This window comes from Equus asinus, chromosome 8 (genome assembly GCF_041296235.1).
Source record: "Equus asinus isolate D_3611 breed Donkey chromosome 8, EquAss-T2T_v2, whole genome shotgun sequence".
In the NCBI taxonomy this organism is placed as follows: Eukaryota; Metazoa; Chordata; class Mammalia; order Perissodactyla; family Equidae; genus Equus; species Equus asinus.
In genome coordinates, this window is record NC_091797.1 from 82,292,621 (window position 1) to 82,320,376 (window position 27,756).

Genomic DNA, 27,756 nt, shown 5'->3' on the forward strand with positions numbered 1-27,756 from the left:
ATATTTATTGACATGACTGAGGCATTTAGGACAAAGAAGCAGCTGGGTGTGGTGAAAAGAAAGTGGGTCAGGAGTCAAGACACAGAAGTTATTTATTTTTTTCAATATTCAATAAACACCTATTAAAACAGAGTGTAAGACATTAGGGACTAATGATTTCACACCCTGACTGTCCTAACTTTCATTAAAGAAAATAAAGTTGTTGCCCACGCCGTTCTAGAAAACAAAGGGCAGCCATTTATCTTTCCAGGACCTCATTCTCCTCGTCAGCAAAGTGGGGACAATACATATTCCCGGGAGGGCGGGGAGAAGCAGGTATAACGGTACAGCCCGGAGAGTTCTGGAATATCAGGGACTCAACAGATACAATAATATGACACAGGAAATGACTTGTACTCGATTTCCTTTCCTCACCTGGAGTAAAGTACTGGTTCCCACTCAGCGATGACATTTTTCGTCTATCAGGAGCTGCCTGTGGAACAGGAACCACTTAAGCTTCTTTGCCTTGTAGAAAACAGATTCCGTTTTAGTAAGAGATTTAATATTTAAACACCACCTCCAAAGGTGGGGAGAACTTTCAACACAACAGGAGTAGGCCAGAATGAAAAGAATCTGCTGTGGAGAAGCGAAAGAAGGAAAAGAATAAGCAGAATCTTCAAGTTCCTGGCACTGCACTTTCCCATCTTTGCCAGAAGATGGCAACGTGGTCCCGCAAGGTTGCGTTAGTGCAACCCTTGGCTTCGAAACGACAGGGAGGGGAGGCACTGAAGCTGCGCTCCCTGGAGACCTGTGCATCTTGCCAATTGCCTTGCAGAGGTCTGAGCACCACCAAACACATTCGTGGGGGAGAAAAAGAGGCACGTGCAACAACGATGTGTTTCTAGAGGCTACAGGGATCTGACGAGATTTGCAAATGGCTTGAGGTCTAATACCAGATGTTCCCAGAATAAAGATGGGGGGAGGGGTGGCATTTAAAACAAAGAACTTTATGCAAGTCAGAATCAAACAATGACCCCTTTATGTTACATCCATTCCAAAGAATATTATCATTCATTAAAAATCAAGTGGTTAGATACAACACCAAATGGACAAGCAACGAAAGAAAAGTGAGGTAAATTGACCTTCATCAAAATCAAGCTTTTATTTAAAGCTTCAAAGAACACCATCAAGAAAGTGAAATGACAACCTACAGGATGGGAGAAAGTATTTGCAAATCATATACCTGATAAGGGACTTGTGTCCAAAATATATTAAAAATTCTAACAATTCAACAATAAAAAGACAACCCAATTTAAAAATGGGCAAAGGATTAGGATGCACATCTCTCCAAAGAAGATATACAAACGGCCCCTAAGTACAGGAAGAGATGTCCAACACCATTAGCTGTGAGGGATACGCAGATCAAAACCACAGTGACATACCACTTCATAATCACTAGGATGGCTGGAATTAAAAGACAGACAATGACAAGTGTTGACGAAGACTGGAATCTCCATGCATTGCTGGTGGGAAAGCAGAATGGTACAATTGCTTTGCAAAACAGTCTGAAGTTCCTCAAAAGGTGAAACAGAGTTAACATGTGACCCAGCAATTCCACTCCTAGGTTTATACTCAAGAGAACTGAAAACATCAAAACCTGTGTACAGATGTTCACAGCAGCATTATTCACCACAGCCGAAGAGTGGAAACAACCCAAATGTCCACGAGCTGATGCACGGACAAGCAGGCGTGGTCCCTCCATACAACGGAGTATCATCCAGCCGTAAAAAGGAAGCAAGCGCTGACACATGCTGCAACATGAGTGAACTTTGAAAACTGCTACGTGAAAGCAGCCTGACACAGGAGACCACAGAGTATATGATTCTATTTACATGAAAAGTCCAGAATAGGTCCATCCATAGAGACAGAGAGTAGATTAATTGTTGCCAGGGGCTGGGGGGAGGGAGAGCAGGGCGTGACTGCCCATGGGTATGGGTTTCTTTTGGGGTGATGAGAATGTTCTGGAATTAGCGGTTGTGGCTGCAGAACTTTGTGAATATACTAAAAACCACTGAGCTGTACACTTAAAAAAGGGTGAATTGTATGGTATATGAATTACCTTTCAGCTACAAAATAAATTTTTAAAAAAGAATGAAGTACTGATGCATGTTACAACTTTGGATAAACCTTGAAAACACGATCAGTGAAAGAAGCCAGTTACAAAAGACCACATAGTATACGATTCTGTTTAGGTGAAACGTTCAGAATAGGCGAATCCAGACAACAGAAAGTAGCTCCATGGTCCTCTAGGGCTGGAAGGATTGGGGGAAATGGGGGTGACTGCTAATTGGTATAGCTTCTTTCTGGGGTGATGAAAACGTTCTAAAATTGACTGTGGGGATGGTTACACAACTCTGTGAATATACTAAAACATGAATGTACACTCTAAACGGGTGAGTTGTATGGTATATGAATTATATCTCAGTAAAGCTGTTACAAAAAGAAAATGAAGTGGGAGACTATTTAACATGGAAAATCATTCTCATGACATTGCTAAGGGGGCAGGGCAGGGAACAGACCATCCCTCTGCTACCATGTGAATGGAGCCCCCTGGAGTTGTGAAGCCAAATGTGGGACTTCACCCACCTCCATGGATCTGCATTCCCGGGGGGCAGGGACCCGGCTACCCAGCTCCACGGCCAGCCTGGCACGCATTCCACTTTCTCAGCCCAGTGATCTCCAAGCCATACTTCAAAGGCCCATTCAAGGGCCTTCATTTGGTTACAAAATGGTAAAAATATAATAGGACTGCAATTTTCTTTTTCATTAAATATATTAATATACGTGTGTGTGTATGAAAGTAGATGCACACCAAAGAATAGTGGTTATCTACAGATGGAAGGATTAAGAAAGCTTATCTGGTCTTCTTCTTTCTATTGTCTAATTTTCTATAATGCAGTGTAGTGTATCACTCTGTAATTAGAAAATGATTACAAAAATTAGAAAAAATGCATACATGTGTATTTAAAACATGTCATTTTACTCTGTAAGTCTCCCCTGCCTGCCTCACACACAAACACTCCTCTATCCTCACATTCATAGTCCTGTGTGACAAGTAGTGACGTAATTGCCTGTGTCCCCAACAGACTTTGTATTATCTGAAAGCAAAGACCACTTCTAACTCACCATTCTATCCAACACCCAAAAATGCCTGCTCTTGGCATGGTCCATACACACACAGTATACATCACTAAGTATGAGTCAGTGTCCTCTGTCCTAAAGCCCATATGAAAATTTTATTCTAGACTTTGCATCCTTTCAGGAAAGAGCAGTATAATGCCATGAATGCTTTGCATTAACATGACGGATTATTTCCCTTTTTGCCCTTGCTGCCAAGAAACTCAATCGCATCAACTGTATTGCTGTCTTACAACTGCATGTCTGCATTCTATTTTAAATTGGTTCTAATTTAATTTCTGTTTTACTAATCAGTATTGTACATAAATATGTGGAGTTTTCTCAAATCCTTTTGAAAACAAACAAGCTATCCAAGTGTGGGCCTGTGAACAAGGTGGGAATAAATGAATGGTGTCTGCACAGCTCAAGCATAAAAGGTTTTCTTTGGAAACTCAAAGTGACAGCTTATCCTAAGGGGATGGTAGCATCGATACCTAAGGACGCTCAGGTTCCACATTCCCAAAACCAGAGGCCCAGGGTCAGCTTGATTTTAAATTCCAGAGGGCCACCTTGCAGTTCCGCAGGCTCCCAGCCACCAGCACAGAGCCGGGCACACAGCAGCGCTTAGTGAATACCGGCGGGCGAGGGCCCGGGGCTGGTCAGTCAGCCACCCCCACCCAAGGGGGAACAGGGTTTAACCCAGAGTTTCTCCACCCGGCGCTGCTGACACTGGGGCCGATAACCCATTGCAGGGGGGCTGTCCTTGCGCTATGGACGTTGAGCCGCATGCCCAGCCCCTACGGGAGGCCAGCAGCTCCTCTACAGACACACTTCGTGACAATCAAAAATGTCTTCCGACATCAGCAAGTGTTCCCTGGGGGCATGGTCTCCCTCCAGTTAAATACAGCTGGTCTAAACCAGCGCTCCCAGGTCCTAGGAGCCACCCACTGGCACCCTGGCACACCACAGCGGGAAGGGCCATTACGAATGGCGGCGCGTGCACTTGCACAGACAGGCGACCGGGAGGGGATAAGAGACACGGGAACTGGAAGGAGCGCCCCACGTGCAGCTCAGCCCCAAGGTTCTCCCCACCCGTGCTTTCCTTTGGCTTTGCCTATCAGCTCCGCACTCACTTCCTTCGAGTGCTGCGTTAGTCAGCACGGCTGCCATAACAAATACCACAGGCGGGGGGGGGGGGGGGGCTTAAACGAGAGGATGTATTTGCCCAGCGTTCTGGGCGCCAGGCGTCGGCAGGGTTGGTTTCTCCCCAGGCCTCTCCCTGGCTTGCAGACAGCCACCTTCTTGAGCCCTGGTGTCTTTCCCCCTTCCTTTTTTTCCTTTTTTGAGGAAGATTAGCCCTGAGCTAACATCTGCTGCCAATCCTCCTCTTTTTGCTGAGGAAGACTGGCCCTGAGCTAACATCTGTGCCCATCTTCCTCTACTTTATACGTGGGACACCTACCACAGCATGGCTTGATAAGTGGTGCCATGTCCACACCCAGGATCCAAACTGGTGAACCCCAGGCCCCCGAAGTAGAACATGCGCACTTAACCACTGCGCCTCCAGGCCGGCCCCTCTTCCCCTTCTCCTAAGAACACAGTCTTATTGGATTAGAACCCACCCTGAGGGCCAGGACCAGCAGTGAGAAGGTGAAACATGTTGCTTAAATCAAGGATGACCCAAACCCAAGGCCAAACAGCAAACCGCAGAGCAAACGCAACCCAGGGCCCGCGCAGGGGCCTCCTCCTCAGCGCTCAGAGCCTGGCGCAGCACTTACGACATCCTCAGGGCTCAAAGGCCATGTCCAAGTGCAAGAAGGATCTGGTTCAGTCACTACCCTGGTTTCAACTAAGATGGCACGTCCCCAGGCAAAGTACTCATCTCTGAGTTTGTTTCCTTAAAATGAGGATAAAAAGACCTACCTACCTCGTAAGGGTGGTTGTTAGGATTAGATAAGCGTCGGAAATGATTGGAAGACCATCGCTGTTATCACTATGTATGGAAGCCACGCGCTGCCCACCCGGCCTGCCTGCACCTTTGCAGGTCTGAAGTTTGCGTGCGGCTCCACCATCTAATGGTATAACCTGGAGCAAAACCTAACGTGAGCATCAGACCTTCCTCCATAAGATGAGAGGGAAAGATCATCTGCCTCAGAAGGCAGAGCAGCTGGCGCATACGCAGAACGGTGCATTGGAAGCACTTTGCGAGTGTCTTCCTCGTCTGAGTAAGAATGGTCAAGAGACCTGTCCTGCTTCTTGTCTTGGCGGATGGGAGAGGAAGAAAGGGGTGGCCACGGCACTCCCTTCAGCAGCAGCAGCAGACCAAAGGCTACTTTCCTGAGTCCCTGTGCACACAAAATCGACAAGACGCAGGACAGAGTCCTGATTGGTCCTCACCAGCAGGTGGTTGTTTCCCCATCCACAGAAACAGCTTCATTGTTTTAGGAGAGGGAGTCCACGCAGGCACGGGGCCCACTCTCTTAACAAGGATTGTGCTAAAGACAGAAAACCTATGCAATTGGTGCCACCAAGTGGCACGGAAAGCAATTGTTGGTGTTTGTACCACCAGCACCTCATTCTTCTCTCCTCTCCCATTCCTCTCCTCTCCACCTCTCCATCTTCTCGTCTCCTTCTTGGAAATAGCGCCCACGAGCATCGCTTAACTAGGCGGCTGTCCTTGGAGGTCTGAAAAGGCTGAAGTGGGAAGACAGGGCTTTGAGAGCACATCTGCCTGCCTCCACAGTTCTCCCTGTGCTAAATCAGGTCAATGAGCTCATCTGTGTCAAATGAACGAGCCCAGCCGACGGCTAAGCTGCTGTGAGACTATTTATCTCCGGCTTCCAAGTTGGTACTTGGCGGGCTGCAGACAAAGCTCGGGAAGAGTAGAGATGTCAGGGACTGAGCCCCAGGACGCGCCCTGAATTGCTGCCAGGATCCAAACCTGCCCGGACAAACTGAATCCAGCACATGAGGGGGACTCCAGGGCTGTGAGACTCTGGGGGAGGTGCACAGAAGATTCCAGCTCCAAAACAGTGCCCACCAGAGGGCCCTGTTATAAAAGGGCTTCCACCCTAACCTGGCTTTACCTTAGAGACTGGAGGATACAAGTAAAAAGCACTTTAAATTAATTAATTAGCTATAATTGGATTAAATCAATCTAACAGGAACTATTTATTTTAAAATAACATGTACACCAAGATTCTACCTTTATTTACATACTAACACAAAATACATGTTTATGTACAAAATACAGGCAAAACTTTACATCAAAACTTTAATTAGTGGTCACCTTTGGGGGATGGGAATCTAATTTGGCACAATTTAATTTCTTCGTAATTTCCTACATTTTAAGGTTTCTGCCTTGTAATCACACAAGAATTTAAAGGAAAACCTTTTACTGAGCCATGACTACAGAAGCCCTTATTAGGAATTCCAAGACGCTCAGGGTATCTCAGGTTAAGCACACCTAAATAATTCAGCATTGTATCAAGGTACAGCTACATAGCACGGGTCTGTGCTTCCTGCCAAAAGGCAACTGTTTGTATGATGGAAAACACAGCAGCTGTTTTCACAGGTGCAGAGCAGCAATACAAGATGAGTTGGTCCCAGCAGAGAACATGGCGTCTATGTAACACTTGAGGAGGAAGAGGCAGAAAACGGTTAGCCCCGGTTGAAATCTTCCTGAGAGAACGGGGAAGCCCCAGTTTGAAGACAACGGGCTCCAGATGGCTGCACCCCACTCACCTGTGAGGCTCACAGGCCAGGACCACGCGGCTGGGAGACACCGGCTCTGGTCTTGCTTCCACACGTGGCAGGATCTTAGCCACAAAAATCAGAGTTTGAGATCTGCAAGATGCCTTAGGGATCACTCTCATCTCACAAATGAGGAAACCAAAGCCAGAGGTTAATTAACTCAAGGTCATTAGTGCCTGTGCTCTTGTCAATAGAATTAGAATGCTACTCACATACTTCATACCACTGCTGTTACACACACACACACGCCCCTCCTCAGTAATAGCGAGGCGTGGGCAACATGGTCTGAAATCTTGAATTTCACTGATAATGGTGATTTCTTACCTAGTCAACACTTTTGATTTTGTGATAACCTGGATGCAAGCTGACCAGAGCTTGCCTACTTGACACAAAACACTTATGAATTAATAAAGTCCCAAGACGGAGGGCACTACTCTACCCTATCACGAACCCCGAAACCGCCCACTTACAAACCACGCGTTTCTAGCAGCGACATTTTGCTCCCTCTGGGTCCACAGAATGTGCAGCCCCGAGAAACAAAAACACCGGACCCCGGTTCAAATATTTGACTAATTCACTGCTTTGCCCGTTGGTTGCAACCGGCCAGCTGTTTCGTTTCTTTTTTATAACACTAAAGGCTGTCCTTTCACTTTAGAGAGTCCAGCAGTTCCACTCTAACGTCACACAGGAATCAGGTCGCCCGCACAAAGATAAGGACGAGGTTCTCCCGGGGCAGGAAGCTGGCCCCCCGAACCTGGCCCACACTGTCCTCCCTGCTCGCGGCCCACCGCTAGAGCCAACTGCTCCCCTGCGCGTCTGAGAAAGCAGACCAGACAAGGGACGTTGCAGACACGTGACTGAACGAAAACAGGGATGCCAGTCCCCAAAACTGTACTCACACCACGACAGCAAACTGTGCAAGAGAAACCCAGCCGGGGAAAGGCCCTGGAAGGCAGGGCAGTGCTATGCTGCAGCCAGGGAGAGCACCGCATGGGAAAGGCGTCTCGACCCGCCAGCTCCTCTCTTTAATTACTCCTATTTATTTACGTGGCAGCTCTTCAGAGCAGAATGACCAGTTTCCAAATGGAATCTGTGGTGATACCTTACTGCCACCCCCCCAAGTCCCTCCATGCAGAGCTGCTGTGGGGGACTGAGAGAGCAGAGCCGCCTGGAGGGGGGGCTGTTTCTAAGCCTGCAGGTCCTCCTGTAGCCGGAGGGTGTGTGCACCCGGGTCACGTTAGTGCCCGAAGGACGCGCGGCCGGGTAATAATGTTCCTGGAGCAGCACTGCGCTGCCGGAGCCCTGCGAGGAAGCAGCAGGCCCCAGGGATCCCAGGGTAATTGAATCAGCAGCACTTTGGCACGGCAGAGAGCGAGGGCAGGCAAATAATGAAGTCAGCTCGCAGCTCCTGGAGCTCTTCTGTGCAACCTTCGGGGGAATGTGACCCAGAGCAGGCTCTCTCTGCCTCCGCCCTGCTGACCTGGGGAGCGGGTAGCTGTGGGGGGCCTGTCCCGGGCACCGCAGGATGCTCAGCAGCATCCTGGCCTCCACCCGCTAGATGCACAGCCTTCCTCCAGTTGAGAAAAAACTGTCACCAGACACCGCCAAATGTCCCCTGCGGGCAAAACTGCCCCCATTGGCTGCCCCAGATCAACTGGAAAAGTCAAGTTTGTTAAGAAGCACTACTTGCTTCTGAGTAGTACAGGCGTGAGAAAGAAAAGGGGTTTAAGGCTTCCTTCATTTAAAAATGCTCTGTAAGAAAAAGACAACAGTCTAGAGGTTAAGATTCGGTGCTCTCACTGCTGCAGCCTGGGTTCGTTTCCCAGTCAGGGAACCACACCACACATCGGGCAGTCGTCAAACTGTGGCGGCCACACGTTGCTGTGATGCTGAAAGCTGTGCCACCAGTATTTCACATAGCAGCAGGGTCGCCCATGGTGGACAGGTCTCAGTGGAGCTTCCAGACTAAGAGACTAGGAAAAAGGACCTGGCCACTCACTTCCGAAAAAACTGGCCATGACAACCCTGCGAATGGCAGTGAAGCAGTGATATTGTACCAGAAGGTGAGAGGATGGCACAAAAAGACTAGGGTTCTGCTCTGCTGTCCACGGGGTGGCCAGGAGTTGGAATCCACTTGATGGCACCAGCAAGAAAAAGACAGAAAAATTGGCCAAGGTCACAAAGAGGCAGTTTACCACATTTGAACAATAAATGGCCAACCAAAATATGGAAAAGGGTTCACCTCACTAGAAATTAAATAAATACAAACTAGAACATTCAGATCCACTAGCAAATAGTTAAAAAATGCTAACACGGGGTTCTCAGGGATAGGACAAGAAAGACATTCCCACACACTGTAGGTGAGAGTATAAATTGATGAGTACAGTTATCAGATATACAAACGTGTATGTAAAAGCATAGCATCAATATATTATTTGTAGTATTAAAAAAGGTAATGAACTAAATGTCCTCAGCAGGGGCTGAGTAACATTCCTGCATATCCATGAAATTGATACCACCTCTCACAAAAAATTATTCTATAGGCCTACGTGTAACCCAGAAGGATATCCACTAGAGAGCTGTTTTCAAGAGGAAATAATGCCCTCACTTCTGCCCAGAAGTCACGAGGGAAGAGCAGAAATCCTGGGGCTGACCTCTAGGTTGTGTGACTTTAGGTTATTATTTCTTTCACCTTTACATATTTCTGAATTATCTAAAATTTGTTATCTTTAGCAAGAGTTCTTTTAAAATTGGTAATAAAAATAGCAGGAGCTCTGTAACTGCCACCCTTCCCACCCGAGGGGCCCACAGATCCCCACGTGCCGATGACCTGCCACCACTGCCCCACTGGGCTGCAGACCGGACCTGGCTCCCACTGACACCTCATGACCACGCTCTCAGAGGCAGACAGGATCCCAGTTTACAGACCGAGGGCCTGAGACTCAGGAGAGGAGGGTGCCCAGGCCACACCATGAGTAAGCAGTAGTTACTGACCACAACTGTGAGGCAGAATTCTCTCCTGCACGTTTACAACTTCTCTGCAAATCCCAACGATGGGAAAAGCTTTGCCTGGAATCTTGCAAACTGTGCAAGTCTTCCCCACCTCCCTCTGCAGCCACACCAACCAAGGCTTCCCCGGAGGCCCTCCAGGGATCTCTCAGGAGCAAGCTGAACGCGGCCACCCCTGACCTCAGACCCTACCTTCCGCTTCCCAAGAGCTGCTGCCCTCACCCTTCAGTGCCAGCTGCAGCACCCCGGGTCTAGGGCCACCCCGAGTCCCGGGCGGGCAGAGGCAGGCCGCCCCCTGTGCACACGTCTGTCTTCACGTCCTTTCCCCTACTCTACTGTATGTTTCTTTCCCTGTGAGGATGTGACTTATTTTCATTGCCAGCAACAAGCATGGCAAGTAAGATTCAGAACTGGCGGAAATGCTGAAAACTATCCAATTACCTTTAGCCCCAAACACTCGGTATTTAGTAAGTTCTTTCCAACCTAAAGGTGTGTTTGTCTCTTCTTCGATCTTTATCTAAAATCCAACACATATCATGCACTTTGCTAGGCTCCAGGCATACAAAACTAAGACAAGGTCCCTAATTCTAGAAACTCTCGGTGGAAGGAACCAGAAACAAACCAGAGGGTTGGGGGAACAGGGAGGGGTCCTGGGCTGGAAGGCTGGGGCGGACGGATGCTGTTCCAGGTCCTTCAGTGTCTTCATCATGTATCGACAGCCTTATGAGTTTCCATAACAGTGGGCATGCCCCTAACGGACTCAGTACAAAAAAATATTCCAGGGCCAAATGAAAATGACCTTTCGATCATTGACCCAATTTGGCTATTTATGCCACCTCTCCCCTCCTCTGGCCTGGACAACTGAAATCTGTATGCTCTCAGGGGGATGTTTATGGATGAGCCAGCGCTGGAGCTGGCGAGGCAGTGGGACAGACAGTGGGCCCGGAGCCCTAGAGGCACGCATGGAGCTCTTGTTTCAGTTCTGTCGTGAAATCGCAGCGGACACTCTGCGAAGTCACTTCACCTCTCACTATTTCCTCATCTATGAGGTGGGAACACAAGCGAGCTTACTTCTCTCTCACTTGGTTGTAGATTCTGTTTGTGAAGGTGTTGAAAACGCAAAGCGTGCTAGTCAATAGTCACACACAAAGAGGCACAGGCTGACCATGGCCATAAACTGTTTTCACATTAAAACTATGTTATATTGCTCAAGAGTTCAAATAAGCTCAAGGAGAAGCTGATAGCGGTGACGACCAACAGAAGGCAGATTCACGTACCAGACTGAGTTGCCAAAAAGATGGTAAATCAGCCAGACGTGTGTATGTCTTCCTCATACAAAGGCTGATTGAGCACCAGCAAACATGTAGAATCTGCAAAGTCCAATGCAATCTGAACAGATTTCTTGGGATCTGACATTAAAAAGCAATTGCCAGGGGCCTGCCCAGTGGCGTAGCGGTTAAGTTCGCGCACTCCGCTTTGGCAGCCCGGGGTTTGCAGGTTCAGATCCCAGGCGCAGACCTATGCACTGCTCATCAGCCATGCTGTGGTGACATCCCACATACAAAAAATAAAGGAAGATGGGCACAGATGTTAGCTCAGGGCCAATCTTCCTCACTGAAAAAAAAACAATTGCCAGGTAGTTTACCCTCTGACAAAGCTTGTTTAGGGGGACACCTACTCTGGGAAGTACAAGAAGTAACAGGAGGAAGTTAAGGGAAATTACTGCCACATGCTGCAGAGACACACTGGAAGGCAAACACAGCCCAAAGAAAGGGCTCCACTGGAAAAAAAGTTGAAAGCAGACTGTACAACTAGTGCCATGCTCCAAGGTCAATAAAACTTGAACAATGAAAAAAATGAAAAAGACCTTGCCCGACCCCAGGGTTAGTGAGGGATGCCAGGAAAGAGCTGTGCATTAACACGACTCCTGAGAGCAGAGAGCAGTACTACTCAAGGGGCATGATGTCTTGATGTGAGGACCAAGGACCCTCGGCCTTGAGCAGAAATGGAGTGTTATACTAGAGACATGGGAGTGGCTCGAGCATGAGCACAGCCTCCTGCGCGTCCAGCACTCACAGACTCATCCCGCTGATGGGAGATGAAGTCTCTCACAGAACCCTGATTTCTTTTTTTTTTTAGATTTTTTTCTTAAAGATTGGCACCTGAGCTAACATCTGTTGTCAATCTTTTTTTTTCTTCTCCCCAAAGCCCCCTAGTACCTAGTTGTATTTTCTAGTTGTAAGTCCTAGTTCTTCTATGTGGGATGCCACCTCAGCATGGCCTGATGAGCAGTGCTGGGTCTGCGCCCAGGATGTGAACTAGCGAAACCCTGGGCCAGCAATGCAGAGCACGGGGCCAGCCCCTGGGTTTCCTCTTTCTTTTTCTTCGCAAATCACAGGGAAACGGAACTCCGTACCTGCTACATCTCCCACAGCTGGAAGCTCTAAGAACGACTGCTGACAGCCAGCCGCCGTGTTTCCATTTAGGAATCGCTGTAACACCGGGCTTCCACAACAGGACAGGAGAGGAGGCCGCGGAGACTCTCCCGAGCCGCACCGCAGCAAGGCTGGGCAGACCACAGTCATTTCCATGCGGCACAGGAAACAAGAACAGACTCCTCTGGGACACAAGCCAGAATTTCCGGTTAAAACGGTGCTCGCACATTGATATACAATATACAAAATACCACTAGGAAAAACCTGAGGGCATGTGGTGCCAGCTGCTGGGAAGTGGGCACAGGATTAGAGTAGAATAATATCTCTGAGTTTTTAGACAATTTTAGACGTCAAGATATGGTGTTCAGGGCCTACTCCTGAAGACGCTGCTAAACAAAGCCAAAAATAAGTACCCTGAGAGACAAAGCACGTTCTAAGAGGCCAAACATTCTATCTGGGTGAGGGGATGACTTCACTCAGGAAGCTCATGAACACAGAAAACAGCGACAGCAACAGTAATTTCCTTGAATATATTCAACGTTCAAGGCCAGGCCTTTTCCTGTACAAAACATCGTAATTCTGCCACTACTCCAGAGAAATCCAATAAATAATTTTACAGTGAGGGCCGACGAGACCTGATGCCCCCAGGTCCCAGGCAGCTGCAGCGGCCAAGGCCTGGAGCGCCGACACCTCCGCCGCCCGCCTGCAGTTCTGTCTTCTTCAGCCGGTGTTTCCAACTGCTTCGGTGGACAGCCCCGTCTGGAGACGCCCGCGGTGAAGGAAGCCAAGAGGACAACACAAGAAGAGGGCAGAGCCAAAGGCTCCACGCGGCACTGCTCTCCTCTTCCCACCGACGGTGACCGCCGGGGCCAGCTCAGGCTCCAGGTCCCTCAGCGGCGACTCCTGGCCCACGAGGCAGGTCTTCTGCACCCCTCAGGCGGGCAAGAGCTCGGGGGGGCTCTCCCCGTAGCAATACTTCGCTATGGGATCCCTATAGGTGTTCTCGTGCTGCACGCTCTGTGGGCAAAGGGAAGAGAAGAGCCCGTGAGCGAGCGGTCCCACGCCCCCCTCTAGAACAGCCCGAGCCAAAGCAGGCTGCTGTCAGACACCTCCCACAGGAGCCTGGCCAGCCCAGCTCCAAACGGCGCTCAAGGCTCCAAGGCACTTTCTGGAACAAAGGCGGGTGCTCAACACAGAATGCCAATGAACAAGAAACGGACATAACACCATGCGTGACTGTTTCTTTTTGTGGACACCAGTGAGTTTTTTTTTTTAACAACCTAGCTGTGACCTGGGCAACTGAAAACAATTAATTTTTCTCAAATGATTTTAAGTTGGATTAAGATCCAATGGGCGTTTATGCCCCGACCCTGTGCTTCAGAGAAATTCCGTTCCTGCTACCGAACCCTGCAGAGATGAAGGAGAGCCACCTCAAGTCACCTTCATCAAGTTGTCTGTACCTACAGGTTTGGCACACGAGCCAAGGCCCACACCACCACACAAGCCTCACTTGGATCAGCAAATTGGAAGTGAGATTTAAAACAGACAACCCTCTGATGGCTAATTTTTCAGCAATTTGTTTTCATACAAGCAACTTGAGTTTTTGGCTAGTCTAGAGTTCATTAATTGGCCCGAGAGCAATGCTCAACATCTAAATTGTAAGTATTATCCAATTTATAAATAGCCCAATCTTCTTTCTTGGGATACTGCTATCAAAACAAGCAGACAACTGGGAAATCTCTCTTTACAATAAAAAGCCCAAGTCAGAAAGTTCAGCATCTTCACTGAAAACTGGCAATAACTCCTGGTATTACCAGTTAAGGAGAGAAAATACTTCGCCCTTCCTAGCATTTCTGAGAACAAGAGCGCATCTGATCAGCACGAGTCGCGTGCACAGCCTTCCTCCACGTTTCCTCTAAAGCCCATGCCAGTGGGAAGCTCTTCCAGCAAAACAAGACCACCAGGAATTTCCTCATGATCTCAAGTGCTCACTGTAATCCCTGAAACATCTACCCCGTGATGCTGAGCGTTCTGAGAGCAGACCAGAGACATAAAAACCGGCATGAATCCAAAGGTGGACTACAGAAACCCAGCAAGGGTCCGAGAGTGCCAGAGAAGACAAGTGAGTCCGTTATCTCAGACGAAGTCAGTACCGTCCTGGAGGCCCCATGGCTAGAAGCCAGAAGAAGCATGTTCGTATAGTCAGTGCGCCTGGGGATTTCGGAGAGCTCCGCCAACTGCCGACCACCGACGCCGAGGGCACGGGCAATGGGAAGGCCGAAGGCTCTCGGGTGCTCTCAGAGCAGGGGCAGCGCCGAGCACCCAAGAGCAAAGCACTCAATGACAGCACGCCAGTAAGTACTGAGTATTGACAACCTAGATATTCATGTTTTTAAACACCCACGGCCCCATCCCCTTGAATCCTAAAATAAACCATGACTCTGTCCCAGAGCAAATGACTCCATACTCTAACTGAGCGGTTGCTGGAAAGCCTGAGTCAAATTTCAGTCAAAGACAGCAGGAGAGAATTTCTCTCAGGAACTGGACTATCAGGACTCCACCAAGACTTAAGAATAATTTTAAGCTTCCACTTAAAAGTGCAGACATGCCGAACAGAGAGGAGAGATGCAAGCTGAGGAGACCTTGATTTGATACAAATATTCTACTTCCCTAACTCGTATAAATCTCCCAGGGCAGTCTAACTCTATCACTGCACCAAAGCAAGCTCTCCACGGCTTCACGGGACTCTCCTCGCCACCAGCACCCCACCAAAAGGCCCCCAGGGCATGTTTTCGAGTTTGCTTCTAGCCCCAGACTCCCACCCGCCACCGTCCAGTTAGAGCCACCACAGCTTCTGACCTGGGATGAGGTCCTGCACTTAGCCAAACACAATTCAAAGTGGTCTTCGACTGCCATGAAGAGGTTCTGGAACGCCACAGCTGCCCGGTTGAGGAAGCGCTCCAGGAGAAGTTGCTATGGAAATAAAAGTTAATACCTGTCATAAATTCCAGACTCAGCAGCACAAGGTAACCTTGGATAGTTCTCCTAAACTAAGACCCTGCTGATGCCGGGCAGGGAGGGGAGAGTTCAGGCGAGCACGCGCTGGTATGCTACTCATCAATATCTGCTTGGCAAGACAAAGGTGCATTCTGCAAAAGAACCATTCAAGCAACCGGGACCCACCTCCTTTCCCCACAGACAAACACTACTTCCCAGGAGCAATTTCTGACATCTACAACATTCCCTTCTAAGTTCCCTTCTAAGTTGTATTTTCAAAGGAATCTCACATGAAAAATCCAAAGCTCGTCATAAAATAAAGGCAGAAAGGAGAAAGGAGACGCAGAGCACGGAGCCTGCCCTACCTTGCTGGGCTGCAGGCAGCAGGAGACACAGTGCTCGTAGGCGCTGCAGCAGCCGCTGGACAGGCAGCCGTCGCAGCTGTACTGCCTGGTGCTGGGGACGTGGACATCACAGCAGCCGTTCACCAGCACGTCCTTCCTTTCACACACGTACCCTGAAAGGCAGAGACTGACCTGAGTATAAAACCAGCAGGCTTCCCGACCAGGTGACCACAAAGAGCAAGGAAAGTAGCAGGCAAAGACATGCAGACAGAGTCTGCAGCCCGGGGCCTCCTAAGCTCCAGAGAGCCGGAAGTCAGACACAGTGTGATGAGGGCTGCTTCCCACGTGCGGGAGTTCACAGGCAACATGGACTCCCATATTACAAGGGGGCCGCACATCCCAATCCATCTAAAACGGGCTGTCAGTCTGCCGTCCTGTACTTGATTCCATCAGCACACAAAGTCCCGCCGATGTTCTCCTGTGCTAACCGAAGGAGGCCATGCTTTCATCGATGCCTGAAGAAAAATGCCATTCTTTTTCAAACAAAAATCTGAAAACAGGGAAAACCAAGGTATTCGTTCCAGAAAGTGAGATCCTTCTAGATAAAAAACAAACAAAAAAATCCCCACTCTTTACAAATATCTTTTAATGCTTGCCATTTATTAGTAGTTTGGAGGATTTTTTTAAACAGTAGTCACACTTAATCTCTATAAATTGATTTAACCTGTTTCTAAGTTCACAGCCCAGGGATTCAGTTACCCCTCAACATCAGGGAATGTGAGTTCTCTGCTAGCCAAGGGAAAAAAGTCCTCCTAATTCCCTCCACTCCTCATAAATCCCATCGTCTATACACACACTCCCTCCAGCCCAGTCAATCCAGGCTCAACTTTAAGGAAAGAATTTCCTTGCAAAAGCTAATTTATTGCTCAGAGTTGCTAAACAGACATTGCTCTACATTCTTCTGGGAGTGGAACAGAAAAATGTAAGAATAAGTGCATGAGGGACACCACTTGGCCCTTGGGAAACTCCCAGGTGCACGCACAAGCTCACAGGTGCACGCACGGGCCCACAGGTCTATGCCTGGGCCCACAGGTGTGGAGCAGCTGTTCCAGCCTCATTCCAGTCCAAATGCCCCAGCTCCTTAATCCTAATCCCCAGAGAAGGAGACCTGGTGAGGTTGTTTTCAGAAGCTACTCTGGAAAACAAAGTCTGTGCACAAGCAGGAGGCACCAGTAAAATAACAATGGGAGACTGAAGGCGTCTCACTTAACTCTTGGAAAACTGAGGCCTCGAAAGAACCAGGTGCCAGTTACCTGGGAACTGGTGTTTGTTGTTGTTTTAACTATGCCAACATTGTCTTCCAAATTAAGAGAAGATGGTTCTGATGCCACAGGAAATGTTTCTGGAATTCTTCCTAATGATTCTTACTCATTTTCTTCATAGGGGTTACAAACACACACACACACACACACACACAAACCCAAATAAGCCAGTACGTTTCTCAAGATGCCACCCAAATATAAAGCAATCTTATCACCTCTGAGTCAGGAAGATGTAAAATGCAATGTGACCTCAACTCCACTTGCTGAAATGATCTTTCTGCCCTTTTCTCTTTCCATTTTCTAAGAGCCAGCATCTCAGGCCGCCTTTTACTCCAGGTGCTAACTGCCAGTATTTGGCTGTGGAACCACAGGTCTTCCTAACTTCTGGTGAAAGAAAGCTCATCAGTTCTCCTTTTGCACCATAAATCTACTCATGCAAACATCACCTCCACCAAGGAGTCCTGTAAGAGCCCAACCTCCGAGTGTGTTGCTATGGGCTGGGAAATTAACTTCTAACCTTTGAAAAGTTTGTGATTCTAATTGGTTGTCTTACCTAATCATGTGTTACCCTGGCAATATTTGTGGTGGCAGCTGCTTGCTAAAAGGCATAAATTCCTGCCAGTTTTCTTTATTAAACTGCTTCTCTCCTCTCCCACATCCATGGAGGTCAAATAAAACCTATGGCTCTGGGATTTTTATTGATTCCTGGAACTTTTTACTTAAGAAGTCTGGGACTCTTTGTCTCACTTGAACTAATCAGAGGAAAATTATTCTTTTGCTCACTATGACAAATTATCATTCACAACCTAACATTTCATATTAAAGTCAAGGCATAGACTACGGGATTTCTCACGGCGTATCACACAAACACAACAGTCTATAAGAAAAAAAACACTGGAGCCCAAGCGTAGCCCTAGTCCTGGGTGTACCTGCTGACTAGCTGAGCCATCTTGTGGAAGCAACTCCCCTTCGCCAAACCTTTCTCTGCGAAGACAAACCAACAGGTGCTCTGCAATATTAGTCACTTTTCCAATGTGATCTTAAAGACAGAATCTGGCACTGGCACCACTGCCGAGTTGTCAGCACGTCTTTGTGCAAAAGTTTCCAGCTCTTCTACCCTTGGTGGGGGGTCCTCTGATTCCTTCCTTCAATCCCAAATAATCTCATTTGGTCTGATGCGTTTGAGATCTTTTGGGGAAAGTTTTGGTTTTTTATTTTGACGGGAATGTAAACTGTTTTTAAAAAAACAATAAGGCACCGTAGTTTTCATTTTAAAGACAGCTCGTGTCTTCATTATGTTCAGCTTCCTCAGGTATTCGTGAAGATTCTAATTCAAGGTTACCTGTGTCAACGTCAGTGTTGTCATGTCCATAATCCATTTTTTCTGAGACTCTTTGAAATAGAGTAAAACTTCCTCTTGCAAACCAACCAGCTAACCAGATTATTTGCAAACTATTAGTTGAAAAAGAAAAACTAATGTGTAAAACAATCAGGGAACTCTGAACACTGTTTAGGTTGCTGACATTAAGGAGAAGTGTTACTTTTTTGGTGTGACATGGCATCCTGTTCATGGTTTATAAGAGTCCTTGCCACCCTGGGCAAGTGCCTTCACCTCTTGGTGCTGTGTCTTCACCTAAAGTGACAACAGCAATACCTACAGCCCAGAGGATGGCTGCAAAAATCAAGTGAGCTACTCCAGGAGAGCCGCAGCCCAGCGCCCCGCACAGAGGAAGAGCTCCGTCAGCACAGGCTGAGTACGCGGGGGCCCTCTGCGGACAGCCTGGGCCAGCCATGGCGTGGCAGAGCCCCCGGAGTTTTCTACTCCACCACCGCCCAGCACAGGGCTGCCTTTCTTACAGACTGGAAGGAAGCGAGAAAACTCTGGGAGAAAGCGCCAGAACAGACCGGTGTTTGAAGGGTAAGAGCAACACATTTTAATGTGTTCACAATTCATTTGAGATGATCCAGTCAGTGGACAAACGCATTTCCTAGGTGCCAATACTATGTGGACAGTAGTCAGGTCACCAAAGAGGAAACTGTTCTCCTAGAGTTCAACATCCAGATGAGAAGAAAAGACTGGCAACCCCTGCAAATACTACGGCTGGGAAGAGAACGGCAGGAAGTGGTCCAGGGGCTGGCACACGAGACAATGCTGAAACCATACGTTACAGGCACAGGGCCTCCAGAGTTAGAGTCATCAAAGAAGGGAGCGGAATGACGAGCGAGGTCTGAAAGGCAGACACGACGTGAGAAAGGCTGGCAGCGAGCAAGGAAGAGAAGGGCAGGCAGAAAACCCCTACTACAAAACCCTCCGAGTGGCCAGAGCCGAGGGTCTCCCCGAGCGGGACAGGGAGGGAGGCGGCCTCACCCAGTTCGTCGGTGATGAGGTGCTTCCCTTGAATGGAGTTCCGGCACTGGTTGCTGGGCCGGCTGCTGTTGCCCAAGTTGAACTGCACCTTCCACGGGATGGGCTGATCGTGGTCACGCACCTGCAGCAGATTCCGGTCCCTCACGGCCCTCTCCTCCTACAAAGAGACCGTACATGAGAAGGTGAAGGTAGCTTCTTGCTTTTTCACCAATTTTTCATAAAAACAGGACAGAAAAAATAAAAAAAGCTTGTACAACGGTAATCTGCACTCCCCTGGTATGAGCAAAGTCCGAGCCAAAGTCATAAAATAAAATGCTAAATAAAGCTGCAGGAGAAGGTGATAAATTAGGAAAATGCTCCAAAACTGGTACACAAATGGCCCCCGGATGACATGCACAGTAGAAATGTGTACCAAAGTGTTAATTTTGTGGAAACATTTGTAGGGAAAAAGTTTTGACCTTTTTCTTTCCGATGGCAAATCATTTAAAACTTTTTTTATATTAAAACAAATACATTATGGAATAGAATGTAAAATTTGAATATGCTTTTAAAATAGAAGAGGAAACTTCAAAGAAATTTTGGAACTGTCACTTCAGACAACACCTGGACAGATCGAGAGCAGAAGGTGACTTTCACTTCCAGTTACGAGTACTCTGGTGGTAGACTTAGGGGAACACTGAATTGGGGCTGATTTCAGGGAAAAGCGGCAGCATGTCATCTTGAAAATTTCCTCTATGAAAATATACTGTGTGTAACCCGTACAACCTACCCTTCTTTACAAAACACACCCTTGCCAGCCAGCTCTTCCCCTGGACATGCAAAGTAGAAGAGTCACTCTAGAGGCAAGAGTTTAGAGCCCTTCTCCTCACCTCCAAACTCCTCCAGGTCAAGCTTTCAAAATCGCCTTTCCTACACTATTAAAGAAACTAAGGAGGAAGGTGTCTGAGCGCCAGGAAACCAGCCAAGCATGAGACAGTCACCTTCCAAACTCAACCTATGGCTGGAAAAGACAACAGTTACCAAAGCCTCCCTCCTAAAGGCTTTGCATACGCTGTAAACACTCAGCCGTTTCAATCCAGTTGTGTGGCTTTTACCATTAAGAACAATCTGCCACATGTCACTGCTTGAGCAAAAGGACTAACACTGAAAGTTTGATGGGAAAGGTTATATACTTTAAAACAATGGAAAAGATCTTTATATTTACTAAGATTTCCTTACGAAAGTAATCGGGGAAGAGCTGCTAAGATTTAAAACATACAGATCTGCATGCACTTTGGCACAGCAAGCACATTTTTGAGGCCTATCCCATAGAAAGTACCTGGCATAAGGATGCACCAGGATGTTCCACTGTTTCTATGGTAGAAAAGCCCTGGAAACCCCCCAACGGAGAAATGACGGCATCAACACTGGTGCGGCTCTGGCTCTCACAGCTGTGCTCTAACAGGAAGACCTCGATGCGACTGTTGCGCACTTCTCCAGGGTAGGGGCTCTTGAACCGGACTTGCACATTAGACTATGCAGGGACTTTAAAACAAATTCCCATTCCCGAGCCCAACTCCAGACTGAGTGAAAATCTCTGTGCAGGGGACCTAGGAATCAAAATTTTTAAAGCACTCAGATGGTTTTTACCCAGACAGGATTGTGGACCACTGGATGTCCACAGTATATTAAGTGAAAAAAGCAAGTTACAAAATAACAAGCATATTATCACACATAGTAATAATTACAGTAAATACAAGTTCAGGTTTGTGAGAGCTGAGATAAAGGTATGGAAACATACTACAGACTATTACATGGAAGGGACATAGGTGATCATAAACATCTTATCATCTTTGGAATATTTTCATTTTTAATCTAAAATAAAATTATAAAAACATGATTATCATTAACAGTAAGAGACACTAAGTGAGGGATCTATGGGAACTCTATACTATCCTTGAAACCTTTCTGTAAATCTATAATTACGCCAAAATAAAAAGTTTATTTAAAAAAAAAATGATTACTAACATTAAAGACAAAAATTGCCCACAATCCCATCACTTAAATAAAGCTATCTCTATTTTTGCATATGAACTCCTAGCCTCTGACCCTGGCATTTATACAACAAATTAGGATGCTTTGCATTCAGCTCTTCTTGACACTAATTGGATGGGAAACCATTCAAGTACCTATATTATCTTGATAATCCCTTTTTCAAGGCTGTATAACAATCCATCATGTTGATGCACCACAATTTAGTAAACGCATCCTCTAGGCATCCTCTACACATCAGCATTGAAGCCATCCCAGGTTTTTGTTGTCATACATAGCACTACAATAAAGATGTAGAGCATTTGTTTATTCTCTTGAATAATCTGTAGTAGTAATTATTATTAGAATTAGAGTCAGAGCTATAGTGTCAAATAACTTCCCCAAAGCTCTATCTACTAGTTGTAATACCAGCATTTACATAACAGTGCTCACAATGTTGCCACCACCACACCAGTACTGGATTTTGTTCTTTAATTTACTAAGTGTGAAACAGTCCTCCAAGGGGGCTTTAATTTCTATTCTGCCCCTCCCTTTTGTGTCTCTTAAAGGAAAGAAGTGGCACTAGCAAGAACAGGATGGGTTATACAAAAACAACATCTGTATCCCTCGGGCAGTGCAGGCCTTGGGAATACGGGACAAATCACTTAGGTGCACACGGCCTAACTAGCTGTAAATCCACACTCTGCTCTGCTGGGGCTGGGTCGGTTAACTGCATAATCGAGCTGCGTGCAATCTAAACTGAGCTTCAAATGTACCCCAGATGAATCGACAGCCATAAAGACTACTAACTAAGAGGCTGGTCCAAGGTACAGTAAACTGGATCTCACGACTAAGTTAAAAGTATCTTACCATCTCTCTCAAACCAGTCTGTCATTCTTCCTGAAAGAAAACAAGCGTTCAGGGACAAGTGCATCCCGGAAGGACCTCTTCCACATACCTATGTTCCTGGGAAGCAGCACGGCCATTCTCCTGGCCAGAACTTGCCTTCAAACATGAATACTCAAGACCTTCCCAAAAGGAATGCGTCAGAGCTGGACAATCAAAAAAGACTGTACAAGAGATCGTGTTAAGACGTGACGGCCACTGGAATGAACAAGCACACACTCGCTTTTCTGAGGGGCCAGTCTTGAAACGGTGTGGTGCGGGGCCACTGAGGGGGCCCTTCACTGGACAGGCGGTTTTCAACCTTTCCCAAACTGTTCCACCTACCCTACCAGGTTGTCTCAATTTTAAGCTTCACATATATATACTTCATTCAAGATTCATTCAAAGGTATCAAGTTCTTACAAGGTGTTAAGGAAACAGAACAAAGGTAGTCAGGACCTCTACTCTCAGAGCCTCCAGAGCAGCTGATAAAGAGGTCAGCACAGAAATCAGAGCAATCAACCACGGCCAATGTCCACACGGGGTACGCTGGGGCACAAAGATGGGAGCGGGAACAAAAAGATGAAAAGAACACACCAGAACTTTCTTCATGAACTGTAAGGGGCTACAGAAATGAATGTTTTTCTTGCCTAACGTATGTTACTTAACCTCTGATTTAAAAACGAGTATTTTAATAACTGTCCTGTCTATTTTTCAGGGGTTGTCATAGGGCTCAAACGAAACAAATGTCCCAAGTAAGCAGTAAAGTACTGAAACACAAGGCATCGTCATTAGAAGATTTGCTTATGATTCTCAAAAAGGAAAAGAAAACAAAAAGAGATAAAGGCCAGAGGGCATCCCAAATGTCTAACATTTGGGAAATGGCTAAATTCAGCCTGATTATGGAAAATTTTAGTTATAAAAAACTATACTTACAAAGAGCTTTTAAAGATGGGGAAAATGGGTCTATGTTAAGCAAATAAACTGTATGCCCCAATTATACTGTTAAAAAGTGAAAAAGGAAGAAAATATGCCCACATATCCTCAGCAAATCCCTCTGGCTGGTGAGATGACAGGTAATTCTTTTCTTCCCCTACCCTGTGCAGCACTTTCCAAACTTTCTGGAAAATATATGGACCTTGGTGATCAGTGAAAAACGAAACAACAGATCAGCAACTCTTACAATTTATTACACTTTACTTTAGACAGTATCTAACTTGGCACCAATTTACATACTTAGTTACTTTAAAGCTGAAGATGTTATGTTTTCAAGGGGTTATGCAAACAGCCCTGAGATTTCAGAACCCCTCCTCTTGAACAAGGATGAGGACATTTATTTACGCGAGAGGACCTCTAAGGACCTTCCGACTCCAGGACTGGGATTTCTTTCACCTCAGTTCAAACGCCCCCCACGGTTAGACCCACCCTGCAGCGCCAGCACAGCATCTTGTTTCGTTTTCTTTATATCACACATCATTATCTGAAGTAATTTTGCTCATTTGCCATCTCTCCCCTTTACCCTCTAGCAGAATATAGGCTCTTGGAGATAGCTGTTTGCCCCCACGGTATCTCCACCATCAAGGAGACAGTGCCTAGTGCAATTGGTGTTCACTGAACGTTTGTTAAATAAATGTGCCCAAGTCACCTGGCACCCAATCCTCTCCCCCAATGGCATCCCCACCACCGTCACTAATTTCTCCTGCGCTCCCATCTCCACAATTTTAACTATCCCCCAAAGCATTAATTAACATGAAAACCAAAGAAAAGAGGCCTTCAAAGCAGCGCAGGATAATCAGCTATTCTCTTAGGCAAAAAGTGGCCGCATCTGCTCCCTGAGTTCCTCACAGAGCGCCCGAGCTTGAAGTTTCTCACAGCCTCTTCTCAATCCAGCCCAGCGCCCCAGCCCAACAGAGTCCATGTCACACCTCCATTTTACACACAAAGACCCTGAGGCTAGCCAAAGTGAAGCACACTTGCCTCAGGTCCCACAGCTCTGAGTGGCAGAGAGCAAAGCAGGACAGCACGTTCAGATGCATCCAGGAGAGCACCCAGCAGAATGGGTCCCCAGGTTCTGGTTCTAAGGACCCTGTATACTCTTAAAAATTACTGAGGGCCTCAATATGTGGGTCTACGAGGGTTATGGCTGTTGATATTCATCATATTGGAAATTAAAAATTCTTAAAACACTTTAAGTAAAGCATTCACTTAAAAATAACAATAATGAACCCATTAGATGTCAACAGTTTGTGAAAAAAATGTTTTTCAAAACAAAAGAAGAAATTTAGTGAGAAGAGAAAATGTTTTTACACTTCTGCAAATCTTTTTAAAGCCTGGCTTAGTGGAAGACAGCTGGACGCTCACACCTCCCTCCGCCTTCAGACCACTACAATGTGCTGTCTGGGTTGAAGCATATGAAGAAAACCTACTCAGAGGGACGTCTAGTTGGAAATAGGAGGAGTATTTTAACGGCTTTTCCAGATAATTATGGATAACCTTCTTTGAGACTCCACCAAGACTTGACAAGTGTAGTTTCTTAAAAGTTCATTGCAAATGGTACAGCCACCTTGGAAAACAGTCTGGTAGTTCCACAAAAAGTTAAACACTGAGTACCATATACCCCATCAATTCCACTCCTAGGACCGTACCCAAGAGAACTGAAAATGTATTTCCAAACAAAACCTTATACACCAATGTCCGTGGCAGCATTATTCATAATAGCCAAAGGGTGAAAACAAGCCAAGTGTCCACCAAGTGCTGAATGGGTAAACGAAACGTGGGAGACACACACGATGGACGATTACATATTCGGACATAAAATGCTACAACATGGATGAAACTTGAAAATACTGGCTTCTCACTGAAAGAAGTCAGACAAAGAAGAATTGTACAATTCCACTGTACAACAAAGTGTACAATTCGATTTACATGAAATGTCCAGAATAGGCAAATCCACAGCGACAGAAAGCTGCCTGGCACTTGTGAGGGGCTGAGGGGCCGAGGGGCAGGGATAGAGAGCTTATAGCTAAAGGGTTTCTCAGCATTTCCACAGCCAGAGAAATCTGCAAAACAAAAATTCAGTCAACAGTTTTAGGGAACTCACAATCATCTCCCCTCTCCAAAAAACCCTGATTATAGTCACAGATCACAGGTTTTTAAAAAGACACTAAAAAAAAAAACTGGACAAGGTGCACTGGAGTACTCAAAAGGCGGCCGTAGGGAAGGTCACAGAGTAAATAGCAGCTGAGTCAAGACATGGAAAATCAGCAGGAGTGTGCCAGATGGAGAAGAAAGCAAAAGTCATCCCAATTAAAAAGATTCCCATCCAAGACTCGCTTGTTTGTTCGACCATACCTGAGTGCCCATGACGAGCCTGGCATATCCTAGCGGCTGGGATACGAACGACACAGACAAGCTCCCTCTTCTCATGAAAATTACATTCCAGGAGGGAGAGTGAGGGGATAGATAACAAGGAAAAGGACAAGAAATGCTTAGTGATTCCTACGATAAAGAAAATAAAGCTAGTCTATGGACAAGAAACTAAAGTAATTTAGATTGTGTCACCCGGTGTGACCTGAGGCAGTAACAGCCTGACCTGAACTGACAAAAAAGACTCACCATGCAGAGATCCTGGCACAGAGCCTGGAGTTTTATCCGAGTGCAACAGGAACCCAAAGAATTACACAAGGGGGAGTGCCGAGATGACTTTTCAAAGATTATCACCCTACCGCCTGGTAGAGAATTGACTGTAGGACAAGAAAGGAAGCAGAGACCTGTTGGTGAGCTACTGCAGGGGTCCAGACAAGAGATGAAGGCAGCCTGACTGAGGGTGCCGGCAATGACAATCAAGAGAAATGAACAACTCTGGGATACACCGTGGAGGCAGAGGCAGTGCTTTGCATGCGAGGAGTGAGAAAGAAAAGCAGGAAATATCTGTGGCTTAACTACCTGGTGAACAGCAACGCCACTCCTTACTCTGGGAAGACTGGGGAGGAAGTGTTGGTGGCGGTAAAGAAACAAGAGCTCCATTGTGGGCAAGCCTGAGAAGCCTACAACACATTCAATAAGGGCCGTCAAGTGGGCACCTGGATACAAGAACTTAGGGTTTTCTGGACAGGTCTAGGCTGGAGTTATAAATTGGGATCGCAACAGTATACAGCTGGTATTTAAACAATGGTGCCAGAGATCACCTGGGTCAGGTAGGGAGGGAGGCAGAAGTCTGAGTCTTGGCTCACTACAACACTCAGAGGTCCACCAGACAGAGAAGGGACAACATGTGATCATGAGACGGTGCCTGTGAGGTGGCGGAAAACACAAGTCACAGAGGCACTCAGTTCACACAAACGCCAAGCACACATCCTGGTCAACAAAGGAGGCTTCCAACCCTCAGCCTGTTTGCCTAAGGTGAGAGGACGAATGCAGTTCCCTATCAGCCCTTTGCACAGCTCGCCCATCCGTCCGATAAAACCAGGGTGACCATATAGTTTATTTATTTTCTATGCATTTACGTATTTCACTTACGAACTTGGCCCTTGAGAGCAAACGGGGAGCTTTTAATAACCACGTCAGACCAACAGCAAAAACCAGGCTGTCCCGGCTGCTCCCCGGGGCATGCCCACCCTTTCCAAAAACCCAACGCTCCAAGTGGACTCCCAAACAAACTCACTAAGGCTCCGGGTAACAGGTCCCACCAACGCACCCTGCCTTTTCTCCCAGAAATTCTCACCTGGAAGAAAAGCGAAGGGGGCGGGGAGGCGAAAATTCCACCCACCCGAGTTATGCAGAGAAAGGGCACCTCGTGGGTCCTGCTGAGTCTCTCTAGAGGACCACGGAGCCCCTCAAGGAAAGCCAGGCACACCAACGCTGGCCTGAGTGTCCGTTTCCCACGCTGAAATAGGTGGACACCACCCCCCAGGGCTGCGGCGAGGATCAAGCGAGCCATGCATGTCCCCTCTCGGCGCTGGACCCGGCGTGGGAAGCAGGGGGCGGCTCCAGATGTAACAAGAAGCGCAGCGACAGGGCCCACAGCCCCGGGTTCGAGTCCCAGCTCTGCCCCGGACGAGCAGTGCCTTCCCGCCCGGGTCCCCTCGCCCGGCCTCGGTCCCGGGACACCGCGCCCACCTCTGGGGCCCCGCGGACGGCGGAGGCTCCCCGACCCGGGCGGCACTGACCTGCTTGAAGGTGCTGGTGAGGAAGTAGACGAGCGAGAGCCCGAAGACCAGGGCGAGCACCCACCTCTTCCGCAGCAGCCGGCGCCACACCATGGCCGCCAGGTTCACCATGCCGGCGCGGACGCGGGGCGCGGCGGCCGGGGCGCGGAGCGGGGCAGGCCCGGGGCCCGGGCGGCATGGCCGCTAGGCGGGCGGCGGCCCCATAGCTCGCGGCGGCCGCCGGCCCCGCGGCCCCGGCGCAGCCAACTCCCGACAGCCCCCCGCGCCGCCCCACGTGACCCCGCGCCGCGCCCCGCCTCCACGCCTCCC

General features: G+C 47.6%; 1 protein-coding gene across 3 annotated transcripts; it reads right to left on the bottom strand.

The window, feature by feature from the left end:
* Nucleotides 1-12,864: 12,864 nt before the first annotated feature.
* On the bottom strand, nucleotides 12,865-27,721 carry SPRING1 (SREBF pathway regulator in golgi 1). 3 transcript variants are annotated; one of them, XM_044775811.2, is made up of 5 exons: nucleotides 27,512-27,719; nucleotides 19,385-19,541; nucleotides 15,716-15,867; nucleotides 15,213-15,326; nucleotides 12,865-13,370 (listed from the first exon to the last, which is right to left on the bottom strand). In XM_044775811.2, the coding sequence occupies exons 1-5, from the start codon at nucleotides 27,623-27,625 to the stop codon at nucleotides 13,287-13,289; spliced, it is 621 nt and encodes a 206-aa protein (XP_044631746.1). In that variant the 5' UTR covers nucleotides 27,626-27,719; the 3' UTR covers nucleotides 12,865-13,286. The 3 variants fall into 3 exon arrangements, with proteins under 3 accessions (XP_044631746.1, XP_014710217.2, XP_044631747.1); XM_014854731.3 differs by having other exon boundaries at nucleotides 27,448-27,704; XM_044775812.2 differs by lacking the exon at nucleotides 19,385-19,541 and having other exon boundaries at nucleotides 27,448-27,721.
* Between the last annotated feature and the right edge of the window lie 35 nt (nucleotides 27,722-27,756).

What these genes read in the sequence shown, in the direction of transcription:
- SPRING1 (XM_044775811.2), bottom strand. Translation starts at nt 27,625, where the DNA reads ATGCCGCCCGGGCCCCGGGCCTGCCCCGCTCCGCGCCCCGGCCGCCGC. An exon ending in CGCCGGCTGCTGCGGAAGAG is followed by an intron (nt 19,542 to 27,511) that starts GTGGGTGCTCGC and finishes GTCTCTTTGTAG; the next exon opens with GAGGAGAGGGCCGTGAGGGA. An exon ending in GCTGCCTGCAGCCCAGCAAG is followed by an intron (nt 15,327 to 15,715) that starts GTAGGGCAGGCT and finishes TTATTTCCATAG; the next exon opens with CAACTTCTCCTGGAGCGCTT.